This window comes from Cydia splendana, chromosome 11 (assembly GCF_910591565.1).
Source record: "Cydia splendana chromosome 11, ilCydSple1.2, whole genome shotgun sequence".
In the NCBI taxonomy this organism is placed as follows: Eukaryota; Metazoa; Arthropoda; class Insecta; order Lepidoptera; family Tortricidae; genus Cydia; species Cydia splendana.
Genome location: NC_085970.1, coordinates 17,570,760 through 17,589,371, shown reverse-complemented (window position 1 = coordinate 17,589,371; position 18,612 = coordinate 17,570,760). Strand labels below are relative to the sequence as shown.

The 18,612-nt window shown below is 35.9% G+C and overlaps 2 protein-coding genes across 2 annotated transcripts in view; one reads left to right on the top strand and one right to left on the bottom strand.

The window, feature by feature from the left end:
* Positions 1–1,638: 1,638 nt before the first annotated feature.
* The window catches only part of LOC134795171 (paired box protein Pax-6-like), an 87,667-nt gene continuing 70,693 nt past the window's right edge, over positions 1,639–18,612 (top strand). The window contains exons 1-3 of the mRNA XM_063767002.1: positions 1,639–2,278; positions 12,353–12,470; positions 15,798–15,924. Of these exons, the coding sequence (XP_063623072.1) occupies positions 12,386–12,470; positions 15,798–15,924 (212 nt within the window). The 5' untranslated portion in view covers positions 1,639–2,278; positions 12,353–12,385. The remainder of the gene's footprint in view (positions 2,279–12,352; positions 12,471–15,797; positions 15,925–18,612) is intronic.
* LOC134795073 (location of vulva defective 1-like) lies at positions 3,170–6,453 on the bottom strand. The gene is made up of 3 exons (XM_063766909.1): positions 6,261–6,453; positions 4,511–5,490; positions 3,170–3,790 (listed from the first exon to the last, which is right to left on the bottom strand). Exons 1-3 carry the CDS (start codon positions 6,397–6,399, stop codon positions 3,734–3,736), a joined length of 1,176 nt encoding a protein of 391 aa, XP_063622979.1. The 5' UTR covers positions 6,400–6,453; the 3' UTR covers positions 3,170–3,733.

Genomic DNA, 18,612 nt, shown 5'->3' with positions numbered 1-18,612 from the left:
TTATTTAAGAAAATAGCCATAAAATGACCCCCCCCCCCCTTTTTTATCTCATTAACAAACATTTTTAAAAAATCCACAAAATAGTTCTTTACCTATGGATGACAGGAAAACTTATTAGAAATGTGCAGTCAAGCGTGAGTCGGACTTAAGGTACGGAACCCTTGGAACGCGAGTCCGACTCGCACTTGGCAGGTTTTTTATTTTATTTTTAAGGTAGATACTTACTGTAATTTTATCGTAGGCTTTGTGAATGTACATAGGTATACATACGATATTACAGTTACGATAGTACACTGATATCAGTACATTGTCATAAAATTACCATAAATAGTTAAACAACTATAAATGAAAGAGTCGGGTCGCTAGTTAATTATAAGAAAATAACCAATAAAGTACGTTTCATTTTAGGTTTACTAACAATTTGAGCTTCAAGACTGAAATAAAATATTGAATTGAATTAAATTACATAGGTAATCAATGTTGACATGATTGTTGCATTGATTGCATGGCCTTTTGTTAACCTTATCACGTCGCTACCAATGTATTCAAGTATGTTGCCGTTAACACATAGTTAAGTACCTAATAAAAATCATACACAAATCATCAGAATGAAACAAAGAACAAAACAATTAACCGTATAACACAAACGCAAAACAACTACTTACATGTCCGGTTCCATTTGAAAAATAGAACAACAGAACGGAATTCGAATCCAAAAGCGCGCGAAAACAAATATATTCAACGCCTGGATTGGCTGAAAAAGAGCGGCGCTCACACGCCATTGGTCAAAGACAATGTTTGTGCGAGTAACGGTTTGTGCGGGGGAGTCTGGCCGAAATCCGACCGCAAATGTTGACAGATCCCTTACGAACTAGCTTTTGCAAAACCGACTTTATCCTTGAAGCATAGAGTTGGTATCGTTTCGAATGTAAATGGCTTGTGTGGATATGATGAGAGGTGTAAAGAGGACGGAAAACGAGTAGTGGTGCAGTTAGTGTGAAATGAAAGAGACCACAAACACTAATTAAATTGAGAGCCTAAACCGATTAAATGCTCGGTTGGGGTCGGGTATTACTTTAGTTATTTTATTACAATTTTTTAAAAGAGCCACATACTTATTTAAAAATCATATTCCCCTAAAAAGTTTCTGAAATGTGTACACGTTTGAACAGACATATCTATAGGTAGCCCATAAATAGGTACAAATGTTTATTTTTATAGGTTGATATGATATATCTAGGTATATACATTTTAACAGTTATTAAGTATTTTTTAAATAATTTTATAAGTATTAAAACTCTGTTTGACAAACTAGTGCCTAAATCCCATCTTAAACGTTAATATCTATTTTTACATGTACAAGATATATAAAGTGGTACTAATTACTAAACGAAATCTCTATCTAGCAATGGCAGAGCATCTATAAATCTCTTCTCTCTTCGGCTTGATAATTTTCAAATTTCCCGCCAGTCAAACATTTTTCTAAAGCTCGTAAAGAAAAAGAAAGTCAAAATTAGCTCCGGCTTGCCTACGAATATTTAGGTAGACATAATTATGATTTACAAAAGTAATATTTCATATAAATTAGCTACAATTGTAATAATAACTAACTAACAATATTTAGAAGTAATAAATAACAATATAGTTCGAAAGATTGTCAATGAGATTCAATTTTCACAAAATAAACTGAATAGGTAAGCTCTTACTAAATCCAAACGCACCGCCGATAAGAAACTTAAAGCGATAAATTAAATACCACCATCGTTACTAACCCCTTATTTCGCGAAATAATTTTATTATAATAGATAATTTAAAACTGGCCAAGTCGCCCCACCACTGGGGGATAATATGAGGAATGGGCGGGGCATAAATTAAAACAGAAACACACATAAAAAGCCGTCTCTCTCGCACAAATGAGCAATCCTAAATGCAGTAAGCGGCTTACAATAGGAGTTGACACTCGGCGGTCTTGCGCGCTCTTTCATTTACGTAGTACTGATATATTTCCGTCTCAGTCTGTCGCCGGGCCCTTTATATTTATAAAGGTATAGACCCAAAGCCCCACGTGAGATTGTGTTTTGTAATCAGTGAAGTGGTATCTTTGTACGGGAGCGCGCGATGCGGCCCGTTTGACAGTTGACGTTTTTTTGGCGCGAAGACGAAGGCACGAGTCCTGTGAACTTTAAAAAAAGTTTAAGTGATGGTGGACGCCAGTTGAAGTCTGTTTCAGTTATTGCTTTTGCAATAACTTGGATTTTATTTTAAGGAGTCAGTTTAGGTAAGCGTTTTTTGTTTGATAAGTTGGTTAATTAATTAAATGTATTAAAATACATGTAGGTAAGTAAATCTTCATTTAGATAGCTACCAAGAAAAATTACTTTGAGTCCCAAATTTCTCCAAAAAAAATCGAAATTTTCGGTTAATTAAAATAATTTTAGTATTCCTATAAATGTCATATAGGTATGACAGGTATACCTATTGCCTACATACCTGCACAACTGTAGATGTATAGGTAAAGGTACAAGACTACAACCAGGACTAGGTAGATATTAGGGTTTATCTAATTATTACACTTTTGTAATTTATAGTTTTAGAATTCTTAGTTCTTAAGTGAAATTAATGTTCAACGAATTGTAAACGAATACTTTGTATTAGTACCTAACTATAAAACTTGTGTGAGACATTATTTTTAAATGGGTCACTCACGAGCGATAATCCAATAAAATTTCGTGAGTGACCCGTTAACATATATGTTAATTGTCTTGCCAATTATGAGAGCCTAATTATTTATGTATCGTGTTCAACCAATAATTTAGGCGCTGGAAAACAGCTTTTAATTTTTATTTATTAAACACTTTAAAAGTATCTAACAATAATACCAACCTAAATACCTTAAGTGTTTCCGACCTGTCTTAGGGGAAAGCAGTTAAATAAGTTTAGATTAGTTATACGCGGCGCTAATTTATATATAATACATTTAAAGTTCCCTGCTCCTCTTAATATAAGTACTAGGAGGCCTAGTATCAACTTACAATAATTTTATTGTAATATTTATTGCCCTGAATGCAGAAACTTTGTTACAATTATTTAATATTAACGTGATAGGTATTCTCAATATATTCGTAAAAAATATGAGAGAAATAAGTATTATTCATAAAAAAATGCAGAATAAGCTATAGGTATCATTTATTTAAATACACACTTTAATGTCCGTCAAACATAATACTTACTTAACTTGATGTTATTCTAAAATATATTTAAGTAGGTAGTTATTAATAAATACAAACGGTATAATAGAAGCCAGCTTCTATAATTTCTGAATCAATTTAAATATACCGCTTGAGGTATCTATTTGATTTTTAATAACCAAAGTTCCGTGAGAACCAGACATATTAAATATACTAAAACGGGTCACTCACGTATTTTTAAATCTAAGATTGATCGCCATTTTTCTCTTGATAACGAGAAGCAGTCTGCGTCAGTCAGCCAACGCGTGCTCTCGTTGTAGCTTCTCGTTACGAAGCAAAACATGTCGAGCAAACTTCGACTTACGTGAGTGACCCATTTTAATATAGGTATTTAAAATGTAGGTATCTATTCAATCTCAAATTAAGATTAAATCTGACCAGCAAGTTAGCGCAATAAGTTTGAGAGTATTAAATAAATAGGACGGATGAATTTATTGTTCCTATTGTTAATTACAGCTTCAATTAGACTTAGACAAATGAAATAATTAACTAGTTGTTGATGAAGCGCCTTCCGACTTATCCCCCAAAAGCACGCGAGGTCTCTGAAAAGTATGAATTTAATTTATATTCTAAAATTTTTTTATATTAAAGGAAATATGGACATTTTTAACCGCTTCGGGCAAGAAGGTTCCGAAAGCTGGCAAGTTCGTGCCTTGCCCGAGGCTGTGAATTTTATCTTTTTTTTCTTTAACCAAAAAACATGTTGCAGAAAATCGCTCATGGACGCTCTGCTTATTAAAAACGAATTTACCTATATATTCCATTTTGCCGTTTATTAACTTACATATGTATAATTAAATAGTTAAATTAACTACTACTTAAAAACGCAAATCTATTTTTTATGTATAGGTATTTCCTTATGCATTAGAACTTGTTTGTCTTAACAAATCAAAAAGTAGACTCGGACCAAGCTAACTCTGCATAGCTTATAAATTTATATGAAAAATAGGTACGTGTATGTATTTATAATGACACGACCTTATTTTGTTCTGTTTAAGTTGATGCATAGTTAGCTTAGACGGACTCATACAGTGGCCAGTACCATACCATACCATACTAATAAGTAGTACTACACGATATACCTTCATATCATGTACATGAATTTATGCCACTGATGACCATTTTTTTCATTTCTGTATTTTTAAAAACAAAAATCCAAGTAAAGTATCATCTCGAGCTTTTAAATGACGAATATCAGGAAAAAAAAAAATAAGCATATTTCTTCTAAAACTACCTACCCAATTTATAGCAAATTTACTTACAATCCATCTCGGTCTAGTAGTAGTGGGCGTAGGTAGAGTTGTTGCAGTAGAAGTGGTAGTAGTAGTAGGTTCGGTTGTTAATTCTTCGGTTCTCGTTTCTTCACTTTCATCATCTATATTTGTCTGTTCCTTTTCATCAACACCCTTCCACACGTCCTCATCAATTGTAGTTGCTTCTCCTACTATATTTGTTATTTTTCCATCAATGGTACTTAATCCATGATTATCATTATTAGCAGCTAACTCTTCTTTAATAGTTGTTCCATCGATTGTGCTTGATATATGTTCCGTACTATTTATTGATTCTTCAACAATGGATAATTGTTCTTTATTGATATTATTCGGTTTTGTGGTAACTGTTTGTTTTACTACGTTCACGTTTTTTGAATTTATGCTGTTCTCGTCGGCTTTATTCGTAGGTGAACTGTTCGTTGTTGAATTTTGTTGTCCTAAATCTAGAAGGTTAACGCGGAAATATGCGGTAGAAGACTTATTAACTGTATTAGTATTTGTTGTTTGTTTATTAACATGTGTTGTATTTGATTTATGCTCTTGCTCCATCTCCGATTTACTTTTATTATTAGTATTGCTTAAGTTACTTCCAGTTTTCTTTTTTAACTTTCCGTCTTGACGAGCTTGTTTTGGTAATGTGGATGTTGTTTTTATTTTAGCCGTAGCTTTTATATCAGCCCACATTTTACTGTATTCTGCTTTCTTTTTCGATCTCAAAAACGCATCTCTGTCTTTAAGTTGTTGTTGCACTAACGTATTTTTAAATTCTTCCAAAGATATGAAAGGGTGCGGAAATTTAGCTTCTAAAGGATTATTAATATATATTGTTGAATTAATGTCTGGACCGCTGCGTTTGATAACAATATTATGCATTTTAAATCCATTTACGTCTTTTAGTTTATTCAGGTGTACCTGATATAACGAGTCATTTACAAATATTCTTCTAGTTAATTGTGGAGTTTTGAGATCTGTTGATTAAATGGTTAAGATTTTAAAATGACCGGTATTGAAGACATAAATGCGCTAAAACTAGTACCTATAAACTGTTTTAAGGCTGCGAGCGAATTGAATGCCAAGTAATTCTTCCTAACTAGATACCCAATGATACAACACGATGGATTTCAAATACTTTTTGTGCTCTTACTAATTAATTAGATTCAATGTAGTGTAGCATTAAGAAAGTAGTGCGTTTTAGCACAAGCCTTAACGGCGATTCCATATTTTAAAAAAACCGTTAAGTAGGTACCTACGTACTCATTGAGACGATTCGGTCAAGCCCAACTTTAAGCTCGTTGTGTTGATTTATCACAAAGTTCCAGAGTATAACTAAATTTCAGCTCAAACTAATGGTAGGTATTAGTTTGAGCTGAAATTCATCATCATCATCATCATCAGCATCAAGAAGTGTAAACAAATGTTTTGCAAATGGAAGAAAACTTAATGTCATGTGGGGTAACTGGGGACCGGAATAAATATTTCATAATTATTTAAGCGAGGTGGTTGACAGCCCCCTGATTTTTTACAATCTTTGAATCAGGATGTACCAGCCTTATGGTAAAGTTTTCTTCAACCAGTTCATAGTCTAAAAAATTGTCTAAATTTACTAATCTGCCTCCGAATACCCCATTTGATAAATACACACGTTACATACAATTATTGTGCGTTAAATAAGTTTGTAAAATATTTGATACCTACTTATATTATTCTACTAATATTAAGCAATGGGTAAGGAACATACCGATGCCATCTTTAACGGCACTTGAGATCAACTCATACAACTTAGTAATGTTTTCTCCCCACCCCAAATTTTCGTCGGCTCGGCAGCACTTTAGTATAAAAAATATTACAAAGCATTTATGTAGCAACGTTGATACCATTTTAATGAAGAATTGAAAGTACCGGTCGCGAAACACTGGCGTTGGTCACGGGCGAATGCATCATTGCAATTTAATTTCTGATTAAATCTTGTGTGGATAGTTCGTAAAAAAACAGATTTAGGACTTGGATGTTGGCTGCGCCATAAAATATATATAATAACGAATGCTGATATTTATACGATGATACGAAATGATAATACACCGAATTTAAAAGTCGAAAAATTACTGTCTTGGGTGAGACTTGAACTCACGGCCTCTGGATCGATACTCCAGCGCTGCATCTGAGCCACCAAGAGCGCTGGAGTATCGATCCAGAGGCCGTGAGTTCAAGTCTCACCAAGACAGTAATTTATCGACTTTTAAATTTATTCTAAGCTTAATAGCATTGTTCTCAGACGTTTCTGCTTGTTAAAAATTAAAATTAGATATTACACCGATTCAAAGCTTTATACGGATGCAATTTGTCAATCTATCTATGTATAATATGTTAAGTGTCAGGGACCTTAAGTCGTGTGTTAATAAAGTATTTATTTATACATATGTATTTATTCTGCTAAGATTTTGATAGGATCTATATAGTAGAGTCCTGCGGACAAACGCAAAGTTACAGTCTAAAGCCAAATTTTCTGATTAAACTTTTCGTATCTGCATACAAGCTATTAGTAGTATCAAAGACATATGTAACTTCGTATAAGACGAATAAAGTCTAAGGAAAAAACGTGCCTCGGAATTCAAGCAAAAGTCATTCTCGAATAGATGGCGCACACACCTTTAGCCTATCCTCGGCTAGGTGGCGTGACGACACCGTTTCATATTTAACAATTTTAACACATAGATATCAGTGAATGAACATGGATCAAAATGATATAAAAAAAATAAAATCATTTATCCATATATATACATTTTTTGATAACTTTATACGTTTTTATTTTGAGTTTTAGTCGTGTGTCGATAGATGGCAGTAAATTTACAGTGACTACAAAATTTACAATGACAGGGCCCCTCTATACTATCTATTCTTTTTGGTAGTATTATAGTACTCGTTTTCTATTCATAAAATCGTTACCTACTTAGTCGTAGCTATATGCACAACAAGTTATTAACTATTATCCACAGCTATCCTTAACCCCTAATAATATTATTAAATATGCTATAATAACTTGATGGGATGCCGATTATCAGCCAAAAGATGGCGTCAGTGTGCACGAATTGTGGATTTTCACCGTTTCTCCCAAAATATAAACAGTTTCATAAGATGTGTTGATATTGGCGAACACAATAAAAAATATTACGTCCAAATCGAAACATGTTATACTCAACAGTGTCTAATCTAAATAATCAGAGAATAAAACTGCAAAATATTGCAATATCTTGCATTCACGCACACTCACATACCTAAAGCAACCTAAAGTCAGTGTCTAATGTCAGTAGATTTGTAATGTTACAGTAAAGTAACCTAGAGGGCGCAGTGCAGCGCATGAATATTTTTAGGAAGAACAATTTAGAATTTAAATTCTTATTTGAGACATTGACAAGTAACTTAGAACCAACTGATACGTATTTTCAGACGTTGATTGTCATGTGCTTGTGGCACCCACAACATCTGTTTTGAATACATTTTAGCTAGAGTATCAATGAATCTGGGTTCAAATCCCCGACAGTGCTTAATTTTTTTTTTTATTATTTTATAAAAAGTTTTATAGATTATATGTTTTTATTCTTATTATCAATTGAAAATGACGCAAATTATTTTACCTAAAATTACAAAAACGCTTTTAATGTTAGCTTAGTATATACTAACACTACTAAGTAAGCTGGCGTGTGAGTCACATTTCTGGGGAAGTAATGAGAAACAGAAAAAATGAGAGATAGTGTTCTTTAAACACAATATAATATTGTGATTATGATGGGATGCGAACTCGTTTATTTGCCTATATATGGTTACACATAGAAGCGCTGATGGACTAGCGGTAAGAGCGTGCGACTTTCAATCCGGAGGTCGCGGGTTCAATCCCCGGCTCGTACCAATGAGTTTTTCGGAACTTATGTACGTAATAATAATTTGTATTTCGCTTAGATCCCCACGTTACAGGCTAAACCTAGTGTGGGGATCACTGTAGGTACTGCCCCTCTGTAATTCAAGTTGTCAAATAAATATACATAAATAGAATTTTTTGAATTTTAGTTTATGTTGTAGTTAGTTTTAGCTTTATGTAGTTTTTAATTTTAGTTTATATATTTTTTTGTTTATATTACATATTGTATTTGCTACTAAACTTTTCGTATCATTATCATCTGTTCTTCAATTAATTTTTTTTTTTTTTAATATCCATTGATATTTGCCAGTCGCATAAGGTAATAAAAAGCAAAAAATAAATAAATAAATACAAAAATAATTCAGTCTTTGTTCGTGATTTGAACTCGGCAACGCTGTTCAACTTAGACTTATACTCAATAGCTAGAAGGCACTAGACCATTTGACCATAGTAGATCCGGGCGAAACATGCCTTCTTATTATATTTAAGTAACCCATTACTGGCAAAAATATCAAGTTTGAAATAGAATTTTTCATTGTCGACTTACCGACATCCGAACGTTGCGAGCATGTTGCCTTTTCAAACCATTTGGCAACGTCGCCCAGGGAATAACTAGAAATCTTCTAAAAATGTATGTCCTTTTATATTTTGATATTTATGATTATAAATTTATGACGATTTTCTATGCTGCAAATTGATTAAATTATTGAGAGAAAAATGCTTGCAAAGAAAACAAGAAATATCCGTTTTCATTTCTCATGCTTTGAAAGAGGGTCATTGTTATTCTAAAAGTTGTGCAGAAAATGATACGTTTCTGCACTAGAGCATTTTTGGTTCCAATTCCAAGTACGATTTTTTTTTTCGATAAGCAATTGAAATTTGGGTATAAATGGATTTTTCATATACTTAATTTCCATTCTGATATTTGACTCCCCATTCCATAAATAACGATACTTTTGGCTAAATTGTTAATTGAAAGTATCCTAAAAATATATTTATACTTAGTCATGTTTTAAAAAAAGCACATGCATTTTACTTTCCTTGTATGCGAAGTGTTTAACTCGGGTGAAAGGCATCATTTCTGCCGAGGTGATCATTGATGATTTCGGCAGAAATGATCCCTTGGTTAACAATGTACTATTGTTATGCGCAAGCAGAACATATAGAATCTTGTTTATTTACAAGAAGATGACATTTTACTCCCAATATATATTTTCGAGAAAAATATAGCTACTTTAGTTTAAAAATCATTTTAAGAATAAATATAGGCTTCCAGAGAACATTTATTTATATTTCTGCCGAAACGAAAACAGAATTCACAAGGCTTTTTGGTGGACGACCGTTACGCGAATGATTGTTTGGACTGACCTTTAATTCTATTAAATGTATAGTTATATAAATGTATTTTAATATATAATATAAGTTATATTACATCTGGGAATGAAATTATACCCCTCCCTCTATTGAGTGAAGATAAAACAAAATACACAGATAACCTGTGTTCCGGTTTTAAAATGCCATCTGTTACACCTTTGATAAATTAAAAATGATTGCTTGTCAAAGAAGTCGCCATGTTAGAATTACACCTATACTATAAGCATCACTCACACAAACAAGCAATGGGGCAAAATTTTACTAATTTTCAAAGGCTTTTTTCTTAAAAATATTAATTAATTTCTAGTATTTTGTTACTTTGGCGCAGTAAGAAATATATATACTACCCAAACATTACGTATTCAAGTGAAGACACCCTACAGAATAGTAGTGAGTTAACAAGAAAGTTTGTATGAAATTCGAGCAAGTAGAACCACCTTCAGGTTTTATCACATAGTATATTTGATGCTTATTTAAAAACTTAGGTACCCATAAAGAAGTTTCGGTACCACATAAAATCTAGATCTTGATGTTTTCTGTTCTGTATTAAACAAAATCTTAGTGGTAACTTTAAAATCTTTTGTTTTTAGGGTTCCGTACTTCAAAAGGAAAATACAGAACCCTTATAGGATCACTCGTGCGTCTGTCTGTCTGTCCGTCTGTCACAGCCCATTTTCTCCAAAAGTACTGGACCAATTAAGTTGAAATTTGGCACACATATCTAAATTCGTGACCCAAAGACGGACATCTTACGTAAACAAATTAATTTTAAACATGGAGGCCACTTTTGGAGGGTAAATGTGAAAATTTAAAAATAATGTTTTTTAAACTACATATATTGTGTTACAATATCAAATAAAAGAAAGTTCTTTACTGTAATTTAATATAAATAAAGTGTTTTTACAATTAAAAAAAATGACAGAACTCATTTTGATAATCTCAAATATATATTTTTTGTAATTTTAAAATAAATAGTTTTGAAGTTATTTAAGAAAATAGCCAAAAAATGAGCATACCCCCCCCCCCCCTTTATCTCCGAAACTACTGGGTCTAAAATTTTGAAAAAAATAGACAAAATAGTTCTTTACCTATAGATGTCAGAAAAACCTATTAGAAATATGCAGTCGTGTGTGTGAGTGTGAGCCGTACTAATTACATAGTTTTAGATCCGACCCCTACGGGTTTTTAAAGGCAATACAATACAGAGTCGAGGACTACTTGACAGACAAACATGCATGGTCCAAACCAGAAACTATAAAAACAAGTAGCAATTAAAAGCATTGTATTATGTGTAGAGTTATAGGTGACTCACCTCAGATAAGAAAGCACATCAAATTTTATGAAGGCATCTCATGACAATCAGTCAGATTCATATAATATGTATTCTCATTTCTTTTATTGACTTTATTTTCTTTTCCTTTTGTAAGAATTTGATATGTTTTCTGAAATTTTGAAAACGTGTTTGGATGATTTCATGTACATATATGTTTTTTTTTAAATCATATTTCTATAAAGTTATATACTTACTGAGTATAATTGCATGAATTCCATAGTAATTTAAAATTCCATGTATTTTTCTTATTTACTCGTAATGCATGTTAATTATAAGATGTAATAATGTTTTGAAAAGATGTTGCCGAGTTTGTTGCCGGTCCCGTATTGGGATACCCTCCTCCAATTGAGGGGGGATTTAAATCTTCTCGAGGCAGAGGTGTACGGTTGGAGCCGGTATAGCTTTATTTGACGTTCATAAGCGCATTGTAATATGCCTACTTGAATAATCTATTTTTTTATCTTTATCTTTATCTTAATTCACTCGCGTTTCACACATAAAAAATACACTGTTAAAAATTGGTTAATGTACGGAACCCTTGGAACGCGAGTCCGACTCGCACTTGGCCGGTTTTTATAAGCCCTTGTTAACTTATTACACAATATTTTATAATTTCTAGCATATGAAAATTATAAAAAGTATAAAAATTATGCAATCCAATTGCAAACTCTAATATTAATAAATAACAAAACTTCCGTGAGACTCACGGTTCAATCGTTCTCGTTGTGAATGTCAGTAAACGTGAGGGTCACTCACTTTACTATATTTAATTTATAATATTAGTAGGATACTCTTTTACTTGCATATTCATATCTGTTGGTTTGATATTTACAATAAGGCCTAGTTTCCCCTCTGGGTTGGAAGGTCAGATGGCTGTCGATGTCGCTTTCGTAAACTAGTGCTTACTCTGGATTAGTTACCAAGAAAACCCCCGGGCTCCAGTCAGCCGTGGCGAAAACCCGGGACAAACGCGTGGAAGATGATAATTCAAAACAATTTTTAAACAAGCACAAACGTCTGCGAGCGATATTCCAAAAAATGGAATGGAATGGATGGATTCGCCAGGTTCTGGCAGGCTTCCGTAGCTCAATTGGTTAGAGCAAACGCACAGATTGCGGAGGTTGCGGGAAGTCCTGACGGAAGCGTAAATTTTTCCACTTTTTCTTTAATATAAAATTTATGATAATTCAAATGTGTAGTTTGTGTGCAGGGCGGCAAGATAGAAGAATACGGGGTGTACACGATGCTGCCGGCGCAGCAGCTCCCCCCGATCAGCCCGTGGCCGCCCGACGGGGTGCTGGACCGCATGGACGATCTGGCGCACAAAGGTAAAGGTAATGGTGATTACCTGATTACCATCCCATACTATGATCACCTGAAATTATTGCTAGGGATATACGTACAGACTATCTGGAAGATGTGTTTTTTTTGTTCCCGGGAATTAGAGCTGATTTAGACGGCACGCGAACTCTCATGCGATTTTAGTTACATTGCGGACTGTTGGTTACGTCCAATTCAACCGACCGATAAAAAGCCGCAATGTAATGAAACTCGCATGCGAGTTCTCGCATCGTCTAAATGAGCCCTTGATGACTCACGCTCGAACGGTTCGGTCCGGGGCCAGGCTTCCGACACTTCGTTATTTACGAAAGCATCACAAGTTCACTTACATTGAGGGCCTACAGCGAACACAGAAGTTCGCAAATTGCGGGCATCTCGCTCTGTCACTTTAATTACGGTTTAATTGGAACAAAAGAGAAAGATGTCCGCAATTTGCGAAGTTCGTTGTTCACGGTAGGCCCACTGATCGCCCATCAAAACGAGGTGTAGGGTGCTTCGGTACCTACGGACTCGGGCCGTTCTAGGGTGAGTCATCCTAGGGGCCCACTGATTACCAGTCCACCGGACGTTATCGGCCTGTCAGCCAAAAGCAAATTTTGACAGCTCCGAAGAACTGACAGGCTGATATCGTCCGGCGAACTGGTAATCTGTGGGCCTCTTTAGGCACGGATTATTTTGTGTATAGATCTACGGAAGACATGCATAATTTTGGCCATACATTAACAGATGTCCGCAACAGACATCTACCAGACAGATCTGACAGATACATCTGTACGTATATTCCTAGCAAAAAATCTTGCACTAGGAAGCGCGCAAAAAAATTAAAACTATCACATATAGGTATACAATTTAGTCGCTGTACGTAGAAGTCGCCAACACTTTCAACTCCATTTACGTTTACTTAGGGGTTGACTTTAAAAATTCCTTAAAACTCCACAATATTTAAAGAATTTCAACTATAGCTACGTACAACAAGCTATAAAATGTAGTTCTATTATATACGATAAAATTTTGAATAAAGTGAGATTTTGTCAGATATTTTTGCGTGCTTTGTTGTGTATATTATTAATAGGTATAAGCGATTACCGATATTTAAAGCTGAACTTCCGATCAAAAGGGGTTTCATTTGTAACATAGTGAAAGGGATTCGGCAATTAAGCCGGTCACTCAACAAATTAGACTGCTGCAGAATATAAGAAATAATATTTGCCAATTTTTTTGCTTGCCAATTTTACATAGTCCCATGATAATCTAGAGTTCCGTTCGGCTGATTGTATGAGAAGTGTAGCCAAAAGTCAGTATAAATTAATATTAATCATAGTATGAGCTTGCAATGTAAATAATATGAACGGCTGACCATCAGAAGACTAAAGGATCACTCACGCCAGACCGGGCCGGGCCCGGGCCGAGATGTCCGACATGTCATTTTCTATGACGGCTGATCGGTGATCACGTGGTGCTTTCCATAGAAAACGACGCGCCGGAAGCTCCGGCCCGGACCCGGCCCGGTCTAGCGTGAGTCATCCTTAAAACAATCAATCCAACTACTATTAACTGTTATATGATGACGAAATCACTTAGTTCGAAATTTCAGCTTTATTATGTTAAAATTACAAACTTGAACTTTTCAAATCAATTAAAGTAGACTGGTAGAGTGGTAGAGAATGCCTTTAGGCATTAAGTCCGCCATTTGTACATTTTTTGTATTTAGTGCAATAAAGTTTAAATAAATAAATGTTGTCTCTTCGGCTCCCAAAGGTTAAAGAGGAGTCTAATTTTTAGAGCACCGGAAGAAACTTTGTTGACTATTAATTACATAGTCCAAAACCGGTTCTACTTTTTAATAAAATATATTATCACGTTAATATATTAAAATGGGTCACTCACGTTTTTTTTAATCAAAAATTGTTTTTGTTGTCGACATGTTTCGATTCATAACAAGGAACTTCAACTGGAGCCATGCGTTAGCTGAAACATATATGTCGAACCATTTTTTATTTAAAAACGTGAGTGACCCATTTTAATATATTTAATGTCTGAGTCTCTCGGGATTTTGTTGTTAAAACAGTTGTGCCCTACGCGAAATGTCGATATGGACCTTTATGGATACCTCGGAACGAGGGCTCGCTAGTGAGTTTAACTACACTGATCACTACTAAGGTACAACTAACAGACGAATTCTAATTTTAATAACAGGATATGAATTAGATTTTGATTAGATATGGATCTGATCTAATTTATATCCTGTTATTAAAATTAGAATATGCCTGTAGTCAACCGATAGAATAAATACAGCAATATAACGAAATCAGCGAATAATAAGGGCTGGGGGCCGATTTTTGAATTTCGAGCGTTCGATTTCGTCACTTGAAAATCGGTGGAAAACAGCGAAATGCAAATTTTTGAAATACGAGCGATAGAAATTGGGAATCGAGTGGTATTGACCACTCGTTTTCAATTCTATTAGTAGAATTTAAATGCCGGGTACTGGAGATATTATTGAACGAAATACACGAAATCGAGCGGTCTAAATTCAAAAATCGGCCCCCTGATTTAGACGATGGGAGAACTCGCATGCGAGTTTCATACCATTGCGGGTTTTGATCGGTCGGTCGAATTGGACGTAACCAACAGTCCGCAATGTAACTAAAATCCCATGCGAGTTCGCGCGCCGTCTAAATCAGCTCTAACGAAACTGGCATGCGAGTTCTTGCACCGTCTACATGTGCCTTAGGACTGCGACGTTTTAGTTCCCTCTGGTTCGTAGAGGCAGCTAGAAAAACGTCGTTGTAGAGTCCGTCCAGGATAACTTTGCACCGACTTGAACAGAACTGAGGAAGCGTCATATAAACGTCATATTTACGTAGAAATTTGACATTAACGATGACATTGCCACTAGGGAATGCAAATCGGTTATTTTCGGTTATTTTTTGTATGGAAATTATCGGTTATTAACCGAAACCGCGGTTATTTCCATACAAAAAATAACCGATTTGCATTCCCTAATTGCCACAGTTTGCCATTGCAAACGCCACGCAGAGTTAGCTTGGCCCGACTCTACGGGAGTTCCTTAACCATAGACAAAATTCAGTTCGATTCGTTAGTGATCTGATAAAATAGCCGTGCTAAGCCAAAATATATTGACAATATTGCTGCATGTCAATATATATTTGGGTTAGAACGGCATATGTTCCTAATCGCATCTCACCTGCCTCTAGTGTAAGCAAAATTGGAACAGCTGATTAATTGGAGTAAGCAAGCTTATGGTGCGGCAGGTCACAGCGGTGTTAACCAGCTCGGCGGGGTGTTTGTAGGAGGCAGGCCGCTGCCGGACTCCACGAGGCAGAAGATCGTGGAGCTGGCGCACTCGGGCGCGCGGCCCTGCGACATCAGCCGCATCCTGCAGGTCTCCAACGGCTGCGTGTCCAAGATACTCGGCAGGTCAGTTGCCGGTGTTTGTAGAAGGCAGGCCGCTGCCGGACTCCACGAGGCAGAAGATCGTGGAGCTGGCGCACTCGGGCGCGCGGCCCTGCGACATCAGCCGCATCCTGCAGGTCTCCAACGGCTGCGTGTCCAAGATACTCGGCAGGTCAGTTGCCGGTGTTTGTAGGAGGCAGGCCGCTGCCGGACTTCACGAGGCAGAAGATCGTGGAGCTGGCGCACTCGGGCGCGCGGCCCTGCGACATCAGCCGCATCCTGCAGGTCTCCAACGGCTGCGTGTCCAAGATACTCGGCAGGTCAGTTGCCGATGTTTGTAGGAGGCAGGCCGCTGCCGGACTCCACGAGGCAGAAGATCGTGGAGCTGGCGCACTCGGGCGCGCGGCCCTGCGACATCAGCCGCATCCTGCAGGTCTCCAACGGCTGCGTGTCCAAGATACTCGGCTGGTCAGTTGCCGGTGTTTGTAGGAGGCAGGACGTTGCCGGATCCCACGAGGCAGAACGTTGTGGTCCTGGCCTTATTTCTCGTCTGTCTTGATACATGCAAGTACGTACAACTGCATTGGTCTGGTGTTTGGAGATACATAGTTAAACAAAAAATACCAGAGCATGCCTTACTCCTACTATTCAACATCTAAAATCTGCGTCTATTTATATCAATCATTTCAAGACATAGACAGACCAGGTAAGCAATAGGTATTTTGGAAAATAATCTTTGCCTACTTTTTGGGAGAAGATATCCAAGCTTCATTTCGAAATTGACCTTTGCATGTTGTAAAAATGCTCAAAATGTAATAACCAAGTTTTTTTTTTCAACAACCCGTTGCATTTATATATGTGAAAGTATAGAAATACTTTGATAAATTTCTTTGGCACACTTTAAAGACTAAACTTGACGCATTGTGATTTGATAAGAATAAATATCGAAGCAGCAGTTATTTAGAAACCCTCTATTTCTGCAACTATCTATCCGATCAAACAAGCAACACAACACCTAACTATTCCAAAAATGCAGTTGAAACAAATACCTCCGTCTAACCGGTCGCGACCGCACTAGCGCGCCGCACGCTGAAACCGCAGGCTTACCTATTACACGAGCCATTTACAGCCCCTGACAACTAAAACCCAGCCTAACTACCTCTTATCTAACACATACCTACACTGCAAACTCAATCTTAGTCACACTAATCTAGAGTCCAAATTACAAGTAGAAGTAGAAGTCTTATTAAGAGTTTATGATAGTTAATATCGATTTGTCTCGACTGGATTGGAGCGGGCAACGTCAAGGTGACGTTGAAGGTTGGTTTTGGGTGACAGTAACTTGAAACGGTTCTATTTTTGAAATGATTGGATGTCGATTAATTTTGTTGCGGTTACCGTTACTGTTTTTTTCGTAGCCTCAGACATGACGTCTAGTTTCTCGAGCGAAACTAAGTTTAGCTATTAAAATAAAAGTATATCTAAAAATCGATTGTAATTATAACGAAACCTGAACAAATAATAACACACTCAGACACTTAAATCCATTCCACATGAATTAAGTAGGAATTTATTTTGAAGAATTCGTTAACAAACATCCGACGTAATAAATAACATAATCTGCAAAAACAGCCCTTCGGTTTTAATTAGAAGCACGTTTCAAGTGAAATTTACTGTAGCTTTAACTTGGTAAATACCGTAAATGCCATCTATGAGCGTATTATCTCTTCTACAGTGCGACATAAAATAGTAGAAAATAAATGAGGGCGCCACTTCCTACGTAGGTAACTGTCACAATTTTGACTGGCATCAATTTAGTGTGGATTTTTTTAGTTCCATTTTATTTAATTTCTACTATTTTCAATATAATGCAAAGGATTCCGAATAACAGTTGACAGACTGTGTAAATAGCAATCCTAAAATGTTAACTTTAACATTAACACTTACCAACCTTTACGTAACCTTATATGCTTTAGTCAAAAGTACTTTGTACTTTGTAATAAAATAAGTACGAAACCGAGTGCTAAATGTATGAAATGTCAGTAAACAAATAATAATGTTGCATTAGCTTTGCATATTGATTTTTAGATTTAGAGTACCTATAGTAAATATATTCAGACGCACTACCACCAGTTTTGACATTGACAGATACGCTCGCGTCTAAGTAACTTACTTTCTATGCATCTCGCTCGTACTCGCATATTACTGCAAGCGAGATGTATAGAAAGTAATTTACGTAGACGCGAGCGTATCTGTCAATGTGAAAACTGGTGGTAGCCGTGGAAATGGTATTCGAAAAAGAGCTCGAAATTCTAGATAAAACGTTCATCTGTCTCTCAAATAGACCCATTTCAACGCAGACATATAGCACTTCCTTTAACCGTTTTACTTTCGCGACATAACCGAGCCATCGACAGCTGACACCGAAACGCCGGTATCACCGATGTCGCGGTAACCCGACACCGGCCACCCTCACGCACCATGCTGCATGCGAATATTCGAGGAAGGGGTAATCGAATACCTGACGGTTAAGTCTTCACTTCAACTTGAAAAGGAGGATATGTTGGCAAATTCAGGTACTAAGTTAATATATACTTGAATATATGTACTTACATCTAAGTCATGATTATAAATATTGGTTCAACTTTTAAATCAGTAATCATGCGTTTAAATAAAAAAACATCATTAAAAGGAGGTTTCGTTTTATCAACA

Excerpts from the sequence above, each read along its gene's own strand:
- LOC134795073 (XM_063766909.1), bottom strand. The coding sequence starts at position 6,399 with ATGGTATCAACGTTGCTACATAAATGCTTTGTAATATTTTTTATACTA. Across the intron at positions 5,491-6,260 it reads TGCCGTTAAAGATGGCATCG|ATCTCAAAACTCCACAATTA; the intron begins GTATGTTCCTTA and ends TTTAATCAACAG. Across the intron at positions 3,791-4,510 it reads CTACTAGACCGAGATGGATT|AGACCTCGCGTGCTTTTGGG; the intron begins GTAAGTAAATTT and ends CATACTTTTCAG.